Source organism: Chenopodium album, chromosome 10 (genome assembly GCF_948465745.1).
Source record: "Chenopodium album chromosome 10, dcCheAlbu1.1, whole genome shotgun sequence".
NCBI classification, from domain to species: Eukaryota; Viridiplantae; Streptophyta; class Magnoliopsida; order Caryophyllales; family Amaranthaceae; genus Chenopodium; species Chenopodium album.
This window is the reverse complement of record NC_137843.1, coordinates 9,173,373-9,189,985: the sequence shown is the minus strand read 5'-3', so window position 1 is coordinate 9,189,985 and position 16,613 is coordinate 9,173,373. Positions and strand designations below refer to the sequence as shown.

The following is a 16,613-nucleotide window of genomic DNA, read 5'->3' as shown; positions in this document are numbered from 1 at the left end:
AAGATAGAACCTATCTTCCACCTTATCTCAATTTAGGACTAAGTTTAAAACAGTGAAACCTCTTGCATGTACATGGTATATAAAGATAAGCGGAAAAGACTCTTTGGATTGCAAAACTAGATTGTTTGAATGTAGTACAAGAAGATAGGATACAACATCACAAAAATGTAATTCCTCTCTACTGTTTGAAGGAAAGAATACGGCAGATGAAGAAAAGAGAATACCGTTAATCTATAACCCTACCATGTTAACAGTTTCTTAATCCTTCATGTCAACGTCATTCTTGCTTTCTTCCTTCATGTCAGTGTCTTTTGGGTTAGAATCTCCATTCACCCCACCGTTTTGGGGTTCGGCTATCTCAGCATTACCAGTTTCCATGCGCTTCTCAAGTCTTTCAAGCAGATCTTTACAGTCGAGTCCTGTCACCATCACATTTAAGTTGGACCTCCCCCTCCAGCAACCAATTGCTATTGTCGATGATTTGACTTGGATAGGAAATGATGACAACTGGTCAGCTGCAAGGAATAACATGAAAAAAATATGAGTGGTTTTATAAGCAACGGTTGATTTAATTGTCCATGATGAGAGTAGTATTGACAAACCTTCTTTCAAAACTACAACACAACATCCCAGTTCTAGTTTTGATGCTGCCTCAACCAGTTCAGCATCAACCAAATCACCAAATTTGATGGATTTGTATTGTAAGAGGTGCTTGAAATCAACAATGGGTGCGAGGAGTATTTGCTTGGTTATGTAAGGGAGCAACACGGGCAATCCTTCAGATGATATACGATATCTACATTCTGTGGCGTTTCCATCCTTAGAAGTCTGCCGCTCCTGTAATTCATACCAATTCATACCAGACAATACAAAGAAGACTAAGATTATACAATTCTTAAAATTAGTAGATGTCTCTCTAAATATCACCAAGGAAATCACGCAGATAATAAATGTCTCTCTTGATTAAATTAGCATACATAATTGAAATATTAGATAAAATGATTAGTGATGATTCTGATGAAGTATATGACACTCCCACAACCCTTCTCTAGTCAGCCCTTCATACACAGAAGATGAAAATATTGCTTGTATATGAATACACACACTTTTATATGGCTTACAGCAATTTCAACGAAAGTACAATAAAATCACTCATGATTCCAGGAATAAAACAATTGATCTCATGACTTTGAGCAATAATGACAGAACTGTGAGCAAGAAAACAGATAAGAGGTACTTACAAACATCTTCAAGCCAACGGAAGCAATCTTGAGTTGCTGCCCAACAAGAAGATTCAATTCCAAAACCTCCTTAACTGATTTAGATATGTAGTAGATTCTTTTCACACTGTCAGTATCATTATTTCTTGTGACAACATGACCATTGAGAGGGAAAGAGTTATCTATTCCATAAAAAGCTTTGATACTGTTGATTACAGTTTCATCTTTAAATAATATCACAGGGTCAACACCTTTCCATTTGCCTTGTGTTTGTAGCTTCCTCTTTTTCCCGACATTCTTTGGACTAGTTTCTTCTTTATCAAGGTCTTGTTGATCCTCAGCTACTTCCTCTTCCAATTTTGGGCTGGGCACATCGGCCAAAGAACCTGCATCCGTCTCTGCGTTACCTACAGAAGTTGCTTCACATAGTTTTGCTTCCAAAACATCATTCAAATTGCTTGCTGTTTCTCCAGCTCCTTCAGCAGATTCTTCACTTTTATGAAGCAACTGGACATTTTCACCATTTTTCTCTTGAATAACTGCAATAATTTCAAAAGCTTAACATTAATCGATACACAAGTTCTTTGGCCTTCAATTATCATGCAACTAAAATTCAACAGCTGTACAGTGGATAGTGAAACTATCTCACAGCAATGCAGCATTCAGAATGAGGAGAATGTCAGTCGGATGTCGCGTTACCTGGAAAGGGAGAATGCTTATGAAAGACTGCAATAAAGAAGGCGCCACAATTCTGGTCATGAGGCACAATTCTCATGCAACGTTCCAGAGGAAGACTAGAAATTTCATCATCATTAACTTCAGAAAGTGGTGCAGTGTTTGGCTGCACAATCTCATTTTTATCATCTTCCTTAGCTTCTGCTACTCCATGATCACCACTATCCTCAGATGAATCAACTATATTTCTTCCTGATGGAAACATGCTGGAAAGTACACTAGGTCTGCGATATTTGGGAACATCCTTGTATGATGATAGCCAAAGGCCTTTGTCTCGGACCTGTAAGTCAATGCTACCATGTCTTTACTTGAACATGAAAATCATCACAAAAGATGGGTATTCACTTGCTTACCTTCCATTTCTTAAGACCAGGACGACGAACTAACAGAGGAAGTTCATTGGAGACATCAAGGAGCTCAAGTGAGTCTCCACACCTCCGCAGGATCTGAACAAGAGATATCAAGAAATAGAAGTACAGATGGGTTAATTATACAGCCATTACAGCAAAGAAACCCACAGCAAATATAAACCAAGAAAATAGCCACCCAATACATAACATAGAAAATCCTTTGGCTTCCAGTGCAAGACCATGTCGCATGTCCCTTCATATAAAACTACTCAAATATCTATTTCCAATTTTCCATATATAGTTGCTTCTTTATGTTTTCCTTACAGAGAATTTGATTAATCCACACTCCATTGTTATACTAAAGACCCTTGGCTGGAATTTCTCCAGTGCATGCAAAGAAATTGTTCATACCTCCCCCCCCCCCCCCCCCCCCCCCCCCAAACGTCAATCAAAGAGGCAACCCAACCAAAGTTTAAAGTGTTGAGTATTTGAGGAGTGAGATTTACCTCTGCTACCACAGCCTCATTTTCCACTGGATTCATAGAGCAAGTAGAGTAAACCATTCTTCCTCCAACCTTAAGCAGAGATATGCCTGAAAAAATAATAGATAACCACTTCACACAGTCAAAGACCGGCCATCAATAGCAGCGAATATGTGTTCATTAATTCATTTATATACAGCCAAGCAAAGGAATTGGCGGGCAAATATTTCTTAGGGTGACACATGTTATCTACTCAGCATGTATATGTATCTACTACATTGTTGACATTCCAAAACACTAAGATGCCAATTTCAAGTACCATTACTTGCATCTATTTCTGTAAAGGCAATCAGGTTCGAAATCTTCAAATAGACCCAACTAATTGAGGGATTGAAAAAACTACCATTCTAACCCCATTTTAAAATGTGAAACATATACCCAAGGTAAAATAAAATAAATAACGTATACACATCAAATACAAAATTACGACAAACATAATCAATTATAGCCATAACAAAACAAAGTTCTCATAATAACATCACTACTATTAGACATAGTGATTTTGGACCCAGGTTTCATGGTCTCACTCAAAATTTACCGGGTTCCGACATAATCACGTTCCAGCCAATCAGCCATTCCAGGTCACAAATCTTACATCAAGAACTACTGTTTTTCGGTGATCACAGGTCAGGTCTTTTTTTTTTCAGTGTACTTGCATCCTTCCATAAAGTTCTATTTGTGAATTGTAACTCCATTAACAGAAAACTACACCGGTTCAAGTACCAGATAGGATTATTTGAGTTGCTAGAATCAGCAACTTCCACCAATAGCCCTAATCAAAGCTGGGTAGTCAGACTGCCATATCATGTCGCATACCAACTACCCTTCCTGTTTTTCTTTCTTATTCTTTTTTAGTCTTCCTCTTTTTGAATTTTTTGGTTGCTTGGTATGATTTGGAAATTTTGAATTACTGAATGAACCTCCAATCTAGATCAACCAAGGATGCAAGATGAACATACACAGCAGCAAATCAACAAAAATAAACCCAGCTGATCAATAAATATGTATAAAAAAAGGCCAAAAATTTTCAAGGATCAACAGGCAAATCATGTTTGAGATTGGCAACAAATTTGCTAAGACGAAGACTGATATTATGCTCAATGTGTTTGTGGTCCGTTAACTTTCAAAGTAACATAATTTAGCCCTTTCATGTTTTCCATGATTGAAGAATTATCAAATCTGAATTATAAGATCAAGACAAAATATAATCTCAACTGAATGTATCTCAGAAAGCTACCTCGCATAGCAATCTTAAGCTGTAGGCAATGGAGACCATTGCCCATACCGACATTCCTGCAAATGATGTGCACAAGGTATAACGGAAATGAAGTTAATCAAACAGAACAGCAGTATGGAGCAACTTGTAAGATATGAAAGAGACAAAGGAAAATGAAATCATAAGTACCATTTCCTCCAGATGTCAGGGGCTTTCCGAAGAGTACCATCACCGCTGCAAGGTACATCACATAAGACACGATCAAAGTCAAGCTGATTTATACTCAATCCTTTTTCAGATTGAATATCAGAAGAATTATGGTGAAATTTGCTGAGCCGACAGCCAGGGAAATCCTGTGCTTCATGATTGGTAACTATCAAATTGGCAGTGCACATCCTCTTTGTTTGATGGATCAGAAGATTGCTTCGTTGAATATCGACATCATTTGCAACAACCTACACAGAAAACAGCCGCAATCAGATAGAAATTAGCAGTTGTATTGGCAAACATTTCATGATATTAATGCAAAACCAAATGAATGTACAGTAGTTACCATTCCGGTTGGTAAGGATCCAGGTTCGTTTGCACGATGAATAATCTCAAGTAACTGGAAAGTTTTTGATCCTGGGGCTGCACACACTGAGAAGAAGGAATGACATCCATCATAAAACCGCAAAAGAGGGGAAACTTAAAAGCAGTTTAATAACAATAAACAGAAGGCTAGCTCCTCCACAAATTAAGATTAGGTAATTTAGGCACAATATGATGATAAAGATTATAAAACGCTGCCAAAAGGATGCAAAGATACTTTGAAACATCATCATGTCTTATACTTACTGTCGAGTACAAAATGGTTTGGATGCACATCCAAGAAAAGAGGAGGTACCTGTTTAGGAGTGACCATAAAATCAGTATAAATTGTTTGATAAATGTACTCCCTCTGTTTCAATATGAAACACACCTATATAGCTATATATTTCAAAGTCAAACTTTGATTGACAATTCTTTCAAAATACACTGATAACAATTGTAAGATCTATACCTTTGCACTAATATCAAAAAGAACATTTCTGATTTTTATTTCACAATTTTCGCAATTATCTTTGAAAATACTAGCAGTAAAAGTTCCAACAGAAAAGTGTGGGTGCTTTCTATTACTCATATTAATTAAAAAAAAAAAAAAAAAAAAAAAAGAGCAAATAGTACTGTCAAGCATGCAATTTAACTCACCATGCTGACAGCCTCCTGTCTTGTTATGTTTCCTATTTCATGAGCTAGCTTGAGGAACTCGTGGAACCTGGAAACGTAGTGACGAGATAGTCAATCTGATGGGTATTTTACATATCAATATTGATATTACTTCAATTCCTTGAAAGAGGCTCACATGTGTGTGTGTGTGTGTGTGTGTGTGTGTGTGAAGCAAACTAATTAAGGGACACTTTGAAGATATGATCAAGAAACATCAAAACAAATCAGTTACTAACACATGCCCATGGTAAATGGACAGGCTTTGAGACATCCTATGGAGAAAAACTCAAATCATTATATTGTAGAGATTATATAGGCTTACCTCTCTAGGGTCTGGGTTTTCCTCAGCTGTTTGCGTGAAAATTCCGAATGCCAGGCTAAAGTCTCTGGATACCAAGGCAATGGCCTTAAAGCTTCTGCTTCATCACCAGTGAACTAAATAGGAGGAAAAACCATGGAATTCAAGATACTGTAGCCATATTGAGTTATTATACATGAACAATGATACATTACAGTAGAATCAATAAATAAACTAAAATAAAAGCATGGGACCGAATAACCTCAGACTGAAGTGATTTGACAAAATCATCCTCCAATTGTGAGCGAATGTCCAAACAAAACTGGCTACTGCAAAATTCATCAATGAGGATATTGTTGTGGGTCAGTAAAAGAGGTCAATGAGAAATGATTAAAGAGCCCAAAAATACTAGGTTTCTTATCAAAATAATCAGTAACCAATGAATGAAAGGTAGGAGGAGCACAGCTAATTTGATTGATATGATGAAAATGGACTCCTGGTACCCCTAAGAGTAGATTGGGATTGGGTTAATAGGAGCTACTTCCTCCGTTTTTATTTACTTGCAACACACTATTTTAGCACGTGCTTTAAGGAAGATATTAGACTAGGTAAACAGACAAATTTATTAACATAAATTAACCACCGATAAGAAGAAAGCGATAATTTGCAACGATTTAAATTTTATAGCCTAATTCGTCCATTTACCTAATCTAATCAATTCCTCAAATAGAGTGCCAAAAAGGTGTGTGGTAAGTATAAAATAACAAAGGAAGTACATTATTTTACACACACAAATCTAAGCCACTAAATTAAATCAATTTATTTAATTGTAACATGTTTACTAATAAAATAACCTTCCGTCCTTCCCCAGTTTGTTCCCCACCAATTCTGGTCTTGTAATATCACCTCCACAAACATTCACTTCCTCATACTCACCTACATCACCAACCAGCACCTCCCAAGATAACCGCCATAGCCCATCCTATCAGCTAATCAGCTATTACCCATTCTCCTCGCACTCGTTTTTTGAGGAATCCTTCTTATTGGTTTTCCACACTTACAGCTCCTCCGCAGCAGGAATAAAAAAATCCAGAGTCCTCTATTTTCATTCAATTGTTTAGTAATGGCAGCCTATCACTCTACAGGCAGGTTGTACAAAAGAAGCAAAAAGGCATTTGACAAGCTTCAGACAGCATTGTCCGCTCACAATGCTTCTGTATCCATGAGTCTGCCTCGTCAATGAGATAACCAGATGGTGCACAACTTATAGTCTTATACTGATAAAGAATCTAGCTAGAGTAGCTTCAACGGCAGATAAATCCACATCCTAACGAAGATCACTTCAATATCTAATCTTCGCTAAGTACAACATTGTGTAATTCACCCGTATCTCAATCAGTCTATATCTCCATTGATAATATGACAATCTTGTGTCGCCCTCACTCAAACTCCGCAATAATAAACGGATTATCAATTCAATAACGATCACCACTTCGAAAAGCTCAACAAAGGTGTAAAGGTGTTCATCAAGCTGCCTAAACACATTCCATCTACTTCTAACACACAACAATATCCACGAAATATACAACAAAAGAAGAATCTAAATAACATCGATTCTTTCAAATGCAAACATTAAGCAGCTGCAAAACCTCCACTAAATCCTAAACCAGACAAAACTTTACAAAAACAAAAATAGATCAAATGAAAGCACCTGGAATTGATTCGAAAAGCAGCCGGTAGCGGCTTTCGCAAACATTCCATGAAATCATCCCATTCTTCCGGCGCCACAATCCCTTGCTCCTGCCAAATTCAAAAAATCAACAACCAATTGAATTAACAATCAAACTATTTCATAAAAAATATAGTAGAATCTGTTGAATATACAATCATAAAAGACAAATTCATATTCATTTTCAAATTAATCAAATAATTATTCAATTTAATAGAAATCGAGCCAGAAAAAAAGAGCAGAAACAAAACCTTATAATAATCTTCAAAAAAAGCGTTCTGAGTCTTCAATGGCTCCCAGTTTTCCCTGGTTTTTCTTTCAGCGTCGCCGGAGTTGTTCTCACCGTCGGCGGCGGCGGCGTCGGATTTGGAGCCATTTTTCCAGACGTTATCTCTGCTCTGCTTGAAGTGTTTCCGTTGAGTGCGGCTCCTTCCTCTGCCTCCCATGGTTGTTTCTGGTGAGAAGGAGGAGAGAGAAAGTGAAGCAGGAAAATGGAGTAGAGAGGTTTTGCAGTTGATGCAGCGTAAAATGGAAATGGAGGAAGTTGGGAGAAGTGAGGGGATTTAAGTTAATGGGCTGGGCTGGTGTAGATCATATGGGCTTTAAATTTTGTGGATAGGAATTGCTGGCCCATTAGAATTTATTATATATACTCGGGTGTACCATACACCCAAGTAACTCAAGGTTAGTGTTTGCTCTTCATTTGATGATTAAATAAAAAAAACAATCATCAAAATGAGAGGCATAAAGTAATAGCTCAAATTAGTAACAAATTGTTTGATCACAAATTGTTACTTTTGATTAAAAAAATAAAAATACAAATAATTGATACGGAGTAATAGATTAATAGTTATTTGATTAAAAAAAATTGTAGTCTCTAAATTTTTTCATTCAAAAATAATATTTATTAAACAGTATTATTTAGTCATTAAGTGTAAATAACTACTTGTATAATGATCTTATATAGTAAGATCATCTTATACAAGTATTTTACAATTTGCATTTCAAATTACTCCCTATTTCTCATTTCATTGTTTACCATTTTAGGGCATACTAATTACTTACTCTTGTTCTTTTGTAGATATTTTTTTTCTCTCTCACTTATTTTTAGTTTTCCATTTGAGCTGGATTTCACATTCTTCTACTTAATTTTCTTTCTATATTTTTTCAATTACATAAAATCTTGGTGCTAATGAGAATGAAACAAGTAAGTTGAGATAATCAGTCGAATGTTGACAATTAAAAGTGACGAGAGATGAATAAATTAGAACCCACCATTCAACAAACCAAGTGGGCCATTCGTCACCCACAAATGCATCTCATGCAAGAGTACTAAGAAATTAGAACATCTCAAAACAAAATATATCTAAGCTATGCACAATTGTTTGCCAATCAAGTAGAATTGCTCCCCTGTTTCACAACAACAACAAAGTAGTAGTAGATCATTTTTCTTCTTCTATTATATACCCATCATTAATGTTACCCTGTAGTAAGCATGACATCAATTATTGCCACTTTTTTCTAGTTTCAAACCATGTAAAATACAAGTACATACAAATGTAGATGTAACATACTAACCCTAGTATTTACAATTTACAAATATATACGAGTATTTTATTAGGTACAAGTGTTTATAAGTGAATGTTATCCCACATTAAACATTAGGAAGAAAATATTAAGTTTATAATTTAAGATTTCACATGAGCAAAAATTATCATTATTGTCATTTATTCATTCTAAGAATTTCCGCTTCTCATAAAATCTAAATGATATCCTCCCTCTCACCCAATTCTTCGTTTAGTAAAATTTCCTGTGGAAACTTTCTCTCATTGCTGACTTTTCTGATTAATCATGTTTAGGAAATTCCTAAAAAATCAAGTAAGGAATCTTATTCCCAGAAATCCTTTTCTCTCTAATCCTTCTAGACTAATTTGAACAATTCATTATCATTTGTTTGAACAATCTATCATATTTGATATTTCATCAACTGAATACTGCTTAACAAGAGTGAGCAACACGTGTTAGCTTTTCAAAAATCTCTAAATCGAAATTGAAAGTTGTTGCAACCAATTCCTCAAAATCGGAACTGAATTTGGAGTTTGCTGAAAGCTTTCAAGAACCACCGGATTCCAGTGCCAATTCGGGGTACCCTATTAATTTATAAATTTGATTAAAGTGACTACACAGTACACACAATAATACAATTATTAATCGCTATATACTCCATAGTTTGTTTGTATCTATTTTTAAATTTATTTATTCTTAATATTATTTTATTCCTAATTTTAGGACCAAAAAGATCTTAGCTTCCTCCTAACATTAAAACCCCAACAACTCACCAAAAAGATCTTAGCTTTCCTCCAAACATTCTACTCCCAGTCTCCCACCTCTCCACTTTAGCTCCCTCAATTCCAACAATCACAAATTACCAAATTACCCTTCTCTCCTACCCAAATATCTCTATTTTACCTTCTCTGGTATCTTCTGTACCCTTTCTCTTTCTCTTAATCACTTTATTATTTCATGCTTTTATCTTAATTTGCTTAATTTATGACTGATCTAGCTGTACTCTTTTAATTTCTTAATTTTGAATTAATCTGTAAACTAAACATTCTTTACTGGGTTTGGATTTTACAAAAATTTTAATTATTATGTCATTTTTCATTTTTGTGGTATCATATCAAACAAAATAAGATTATATACTTAATGATCATATTTTATTAAGCTGACATACCTCCTTTTTTTTTTTTTTTTTTTTTTTTTTTACGAAAAAACAATGGTTGTTTAATTATTGTCTATTATTTAAACTTATTAGCTCATGTATATACGAAGTATGTTTTATTATAAATAATAGTGGTCCTTTTTACTTGTAAACCCATTGCTATTTCCTTAATGTAAAATAGGATGATTGCTTATATTTTAAGGAAAAACACTTCCATAGCTTTCTCTCTCTAAACTTCTCTAAATCTGGATTTCCAGATTTCTCAATACTAAAAGGGAGTTTTTTTTTTTTTTTTTTTTTTTTTTTTTTTTTTTTTTTGACTATTTTCATATTCATTCAACAGGTTTTGAACTGTCCAAAAAATGATCATCCCTATTTTCTCTCTCCTTTTTCTCTACTTAATCACCGGAGAGGCTCAACTTGTGCCTGGATTCTACGCCAGCACTTGCCCGAAAGCCGAATCCACGGTTCGAGAGATCCTACATAAGGCCATGATCAATGAAACCCGAAGCGCGGCTTCAGTCATGAGGTTGCAGTTTCATGATTGTTTTGTTAATGTAAGTCCTTTCATGTAACCTCGTGTCTTATTTTATGTCTCATCTTATGTTTTGTCGTATGATTTATTATTTTTAATCTCAATAGATCATACTATGTCACATTAAAAAAATTCGGTGTCTTATGTTACTATCTGTACATTGTAAATAATTTTGGTACGTGGTATGTCTTATAATAGAAATTATTTTTGGAAAATAATTACAGGGATGCGATGGGTCGTTGTTGTTGGATGACACACCAACAATGCTAGGGGAGAAATTGGCCCTTTCAAACATAAACTCGCTGAGGTCATTTGAAGTAATTGATGAAATCAAAACAGCTGTGGAAAGTATCTGTCCCGGAGTTGTTTCTTGTGCTGATATCGTTGTCATGGCTGCTAGAGATGCCGTTGCTTTGGTAAAATTACTTTCCTCATTTACTTGTTACTGTTACATTGGTTTCAATTTATTACTCCTAATTAAGTAAAAACAACTAGGTAAGTTAATTTGATCAACATTGATATATAATGCTAATATAAGACGGAGGTAGCATATTGCTAGGAAATTGTTACACAATTGAAAATGTTATACTCGTACTATATAGACGACTAAAGTCTATTTAACATAAAAATAAAAATTAGAAGTGTTACATGACTTACATACATTCACATTGAAAGCCTTGTTTAATAACCCGCAATAGGCCGGAGTTTAAGCCAACTAGAAGACCATTCACCGCATATGTTTATTTCGTTTGTGTGATCGTATTAACGCGTCTAAGCCAAGTAAAAACGCTAATGTAAGAAGAAGAACCAAGTGAGAGCTCAATGGTAGAACCCTTTAGTCTAAGCCAAGTAAAAACGGTAATGTAAGAAGAAGAATCAAGTGGGAGCTCAATGGTAGAACCCTTTAGTCTAAGGCAAGTGAAAACGGTAATGTAAGAAGAAGAATTAAGTGGGAGCTCAATGGTAGAACCCTTTTAGTCCCACCTTTTAACTATGAGGTCAGGGTTCAATTCTCAATATAAGCCTAATGACGGTTAGTTACAGTGTGATTGTTTCTTAGCCGTTAGCTTTAATGTCTAATCATCTAGCTAAACGGCGAGGATCCCTTCCTAAGGATTGTACTTTAAGGGGTCAATAGATTTCAGAAGAAAAAAAAAACACACTTGCGTAATTGTATGTCTCTCTAGTGTTGGAACAGAGCAGTACTAGATGTTATTCATGTGAAAGAGTCAAAAGTTGTACTAATACATCTACCTTATTGATTGATTACTATGAAAAGGACCACTATGAAAGAAAAGTGACTTTGATGGCCATTTAGTAGATTATTAATAGTTATCTTGTACTGTTGTTTTTTTTCGAACTTTCTTATAAAGTACATACTACTACAAATTGATGTTGTGATGCTCGAATAAAGAAGTGGTAGATGAGAATATAACGTATGAAACAAGGTGCGATTATAATTCATTCACAAAGCATCTTACTAAATAAAAAACACTGATTACTTTTGGAAAGTTTTTGTTAATCATCCACCATTCATTTATGTATTCAAAATTGTCATGTTAACAAAACAGTATGATTATTCTAATTTAGTGTATAATGATATATAAAACATGTGCCATTACATCTAGCTTGTTTCCACAAAAATGTTAAGCTAGGAGCTTAAGAAATAAAAGGTTTTATTAGATTTCTAAGCTAATTTAACTACTATACTGTAAGATCGTGTAGAGCTTGTAAAGAGTACATACTCGATTTAATTCATATTTGGAGAAGTCTAAGTCATGCAAATATGGACTCTTTCTTCTTAAAATGACTCAATCTAGTTGTAATGCATATGAATGAATAACAAAAACATAGTCCCTGAACGCGTTCAAGAGTCCGTTGACAGGGCATGACTAGTATGGCTGTACATTACCATCTCCCATTCTGTTCTTGCATTTGAGAATTTGTGTTGTGAGTGTGAAATACTTTATACTTGTATGTATGAAAATTGGCATGCAACTGAGCTTTGTCATTGATTTACACAGAGTGGAGGGCCAGATTGGGAGGTGAGATTAGGAAGAAAGGACAGTTTAACTGCAAGCCAAGAGGACTCAGACGCGATTATGCCAAGTCCAAGAGCCAATGCCAGTGCCTTAATAGACCTCTTTGCAAAGTTCAACCTCTCAACCGAGGACCTTGTGGCCCTCTCAGGGTCTCACTCCATTGGCAAAGGTCGATGCTTCTCAATCACCTTCCGCCTTTACAATCAATCAGGGACTGGAAAGCCTGATCCTGCAATCGATCCTCTTTACAGGATGGAGTTGGATAAGTTGTGTCCTATTGGTGGAGATGAGAATGTGACTGGTAACTTGGATGCTACTCCTACACTCTTTGATAACCAGTACTTTAAGGACTTAGTTGCAGGAAAAGGATTCCTGAATTCAGATGAAACACTTTATACATTCGAGGAAACAAGGAAATGGGTGGTGAAGTATAGTGAAGATCAGGATGCATTTTTTGATGCCTTTGTGAAGGGTATGTTAAAGATGGGTGATCTACAATCGGGCCGGCCTGGTGAGGTTCGGACGAATTGTAGGGTGGTCAATGGTCCTAAGACTCCTATGGAGTTGGTCAGTGATCCTTGGCTGGCATTTTGATTTTGTATAACTATTGACACCAGATATACAGAGTAAACAGTCTAGTAGTATAGTTTAAGAGAATATGGATTCTGAAATAATGGATATAGGTGTAACCTTGTTAGGTGTTCCATAATAAAATGACATATTAAGCATGTTGTTAATGTGAGGCAGCAATTGATCTAGTATTACATTGTTATAGAAGTGACTCAATTCTATATATTTCTATGATTTTTTTTGAATTTGGCCCAAATTTATTGCCCCGTTGTTTTGGTGGAGTATTTGTGCACTGTCTAGAAGCTTTTAGAAAAATCAACAAGGTTAATTAGTACTTGCTCATGATTTTTCTAGAAGTATCTACTTGAGCGTTCTAGAGAATTCTTCCCATATGGTTCGTGAACATCTTAGAATATTATGGCTACAAGAATGATAGAAAGAAATCCAAATCTTTCGGCCATTTCTCTTTAACTATAAATATAGGCCATGGGTATTAATTCATGAAATACACGCATAAGATAAATCACTTATTACTAGCCTTTCTACATACTACACCTCTTTGTTCTATCCATCTTATCTCTATAAATCCACTATTCCTTTTTATACTACTCCTTTGCAGTACTATTTTAGGTACTTTATACTATCCTATTTTCATAGAGTATTATTTGGCATTCGTCGTGTATGATTTTTTTTTTAACCTTTATTAAAAAAAAATCTACGTTAAATTATTAATATTGTGTCCTTCTTTACCATTTGCCTTGCCTTTATTTATTATTCCCATTGTTAGACGAGAAAGAGCATAAAATATAAAGTGTTTCTTTACAAATGCCTTCAAAGGCTGTAATATAGAGTTAAGGTAATAATTAGGGATTAAACTTTTTTACTTTTCACCTTTTTAGACCTGAACTTTTTTCTTTCACCACTTGGGACTTATGGTAAATTCTCAAGTAATTTAACCCATCTAAAAAGCTTACTAACCAACCTATGCATTAATTGTAGTTTACAAAAAATATCAGTAATTCCAAAGCAAAAAAATAAAAAAATAAAAAAAAATTTATCATTTATATCGATTAAACCAAATTTTGCATCATAACAAGTCAGTGGAGTTACATATTACAAAATTCATTGACTATCAATTACATGAACTATATGTTCTGTTCAATTTAGATCGATACAACTAATTTTGCTAGAATTAAGTAGTTCGTTTGATCATTTGAACTATATCATCAAAATTCCACAATAAAGTAGTTTATTTGATCATTAAACTATATAATTAAATTATGAGAATTGAACCTTTCCTTTCATCCTTAGTGATAAACTCGCTGCCGAACTTTATACTTGGTAATACTACTAGTATTGTATCATCTAGCAAAATGATAATTGCAGAGCATAATTGATTGGCCTATAGTTACCGTCAAGTAACTGAATTGTCGAAAGATAAAGGATGTGGAAATGGGTGGATAAGGTTTACTTTCGAGTGCAATTTACACCGGCTCGGAAACAATAGTATAAACAAAATAATTCTCAGTTGACCCCATATTGAAATTTGAAATTCTAAATACAAGAACAAACAAATAAATTCAACACTATAACAACATTAAGCATCAATTTCAGGATCATAATTCATGAATATCTATAATTTTTATTATTTTTTTTTAAGGGAGAATAGATAGAGAAGATTGAAGATGAAGACTAAAAAGTAGGAGTTGAAAATGCACTACAATTTTTTTTTTTGGTAAAAACGGCTAACTAAATAATTTTGTTTTTAATTTTTTTTTTTTTGGAAAAAATCAACAAAAATCCTATTTTGCAAATAAACTATAACCTAAAATAATTAGTGGGCCCCAACACTTAACCATAGTTAATTTTTTCAACAAAATTCTTTCTTATGTCCGAAATGGTGAAAGAAAAAAGTTCAAGTCCCAATAGGTGAAAAATAAAAAAGTTTAGTCCCTAATTGTTAACTTAACTCCTGTAATATATATTGATAATAAACTAAATTATGCAAAATCACAACTGAAATTAATAAGAACTATACTTTATTATATAAAACTTTTTTTTATAAGAAATACAAGTATAATTAGTGATTTTAAATGTGTACAAGATATTAAAAGTGGGTGACAAAATTGAAAATTTAAAAGAACCTCTTACATTATTTGATTGGGTCCGAGACTTGCCTAACTAGCTAGTTATGTTAGTTGGGCCTATGATAAGCCTACCTAATGGTTTATGTTGAAACTTTGCTCAAAATAGTAATTTCTTTTATAGATTCTATTACTTCTTAATTTTAACTTCTACATATATGTATAGCCTATAAGATCTAAATCTAATTCACACCAGTTTTTAATAATAATAATAAATCTATTATAAAAAATTGATGTGAATTAAAAGACATATGAAAGTATCATTAACTAACCCTTTTATACTTGAGAGAAATTAAGAATGAGATGTGAGATTGAGAGATGAGGAGGAGAGAGAAAGAGAAAGGTTGGAAAAGACGACAAAACAATTAAAGTAAGGGCAAAGATGCAAAGGGCAATGTGGTAAAATCACTGTTTTGCAGGTAAATTGGGAAGAACACTGTTCGAGATTTTTTATGAAAGGAACTGATATTGCTCCAATTTGGCCTTTACGAATTATAGATTTAAATACCAATTTTTAATCTTTCAAAATTTTTGTTCTATATTTTTTTTTTTCCTCTATGAAGTGTTTTTATTAATTTATCTTCCTTTAATTCGTTTAAAAATGTTTGAATTAGACAAGGATGAGATCAACTTAAGTTACATTAGTTTGAGTAAGCTTGTTTTAACTTAAACATTCAAAATCGTTTCAATAATATAATCTAAGGTCAATAACTAATGCAAGTAAATAGGTAATGATCCATAGTTACCAAAATTTCTATGCCTCGCTCTTCTATGATTAACTAATGCTCTATGAATACTTCTTTAATTTAGTCGCGACAAAACACAACATAATACCTTCTTAAACTATTCATTTAACAGAACTTACAACAAATTGGATATAGTTGGCAATCACTTAAACCATAAAATAGATGAGGTAGGCCATCCATAAACCTCCCTTGTCACCACCCTCACGTTATGGGTCAATCCAACCATCACAATCAACCACTATGTTTATGTACCATTACTCAAATCACATTGACTTACCAAAAAAAACATGATTAAAATAGTATATCAAAACATGCTAAACCATTACATTAATATGCCACAAACAAGGTCAAAAGCATTATTTCCCTTAACAAGAACAAGTTGCATAATTCAAACACTATAAACCAATCAGTCAATTACACAAGAACCATCAGTCCACCACACCTTATATACAAGCAATACAATTTTTTAACGTGATTCTAGTCAATTCTCTCATTTTACAAAACTTATCCTCGTAC

General features: G+C 34.1%; 2 protein-coding genes across 2 annotated transcripts; one reads left to right on the top strand and one right to left on the bottom strand.

Moving 5' to 3' along the window:
* Nucleotides 1–80: 80 nt before the first annotated feature.
* On the bottom strand, nt 81–7,878 carry LOC145562172 (uncharacterized). Its single transcript, XM_081622362.1, has 15 exons — nt 7,590–7,878; nt 7,321–7,409; nt 5,872–5,938; nt 5,634–5,746; nt 5,294–5,360; nt 4,901–4,949; nt 4,617–4,702; nt 4,253–4,518; nt 4,085–4,140; nt 2,812–2,897; nt 2,309–2,401; nt 1,920–2,235; nt 1,242–1,759; nt 603–837; nt 81–515 (listed from the first exon to the last, which is right to left on the bottom strand). The coding sequence occupies exons 1-15, from the start codon at nt 7,782–7,784 to the stop codon at nt 259–261; spliced, it is 2,493 nt and encodes an 830-aa protein (XP_081478488.1). The 5' UTR covers nt 7,785–7,878; the 3' UTR covers nt 81–258.
* A 1,801-nt stretch (nt 7,879–9,679) lies between these two features.
* Nucleotides 9,680–13,408, top strand: LOC145563445 (peroxidase 17-like). Its single transcript, XM_081623897.1, has 4 exons — nt 9,680–9,815; nt 10,404–10,617; nt 10,820–11,011; nt 12,620–13,408. The coding sequence occupies exons 2-4, from the start codon at nt 10,423–10,425 to the stop codon at nt 13,229–13,231; spliced, it is 999 nt and encodes a 332-aa protein (XP_081480023.1). The 5' UTR covers nt 9,680–9,815; nt 10,404–10,422; the 3' UTR covers nt 13,232–13,408.
* The last annotated feature ends 3,205 nt before the right edge of the window (nt 13,409–16,613 follow it).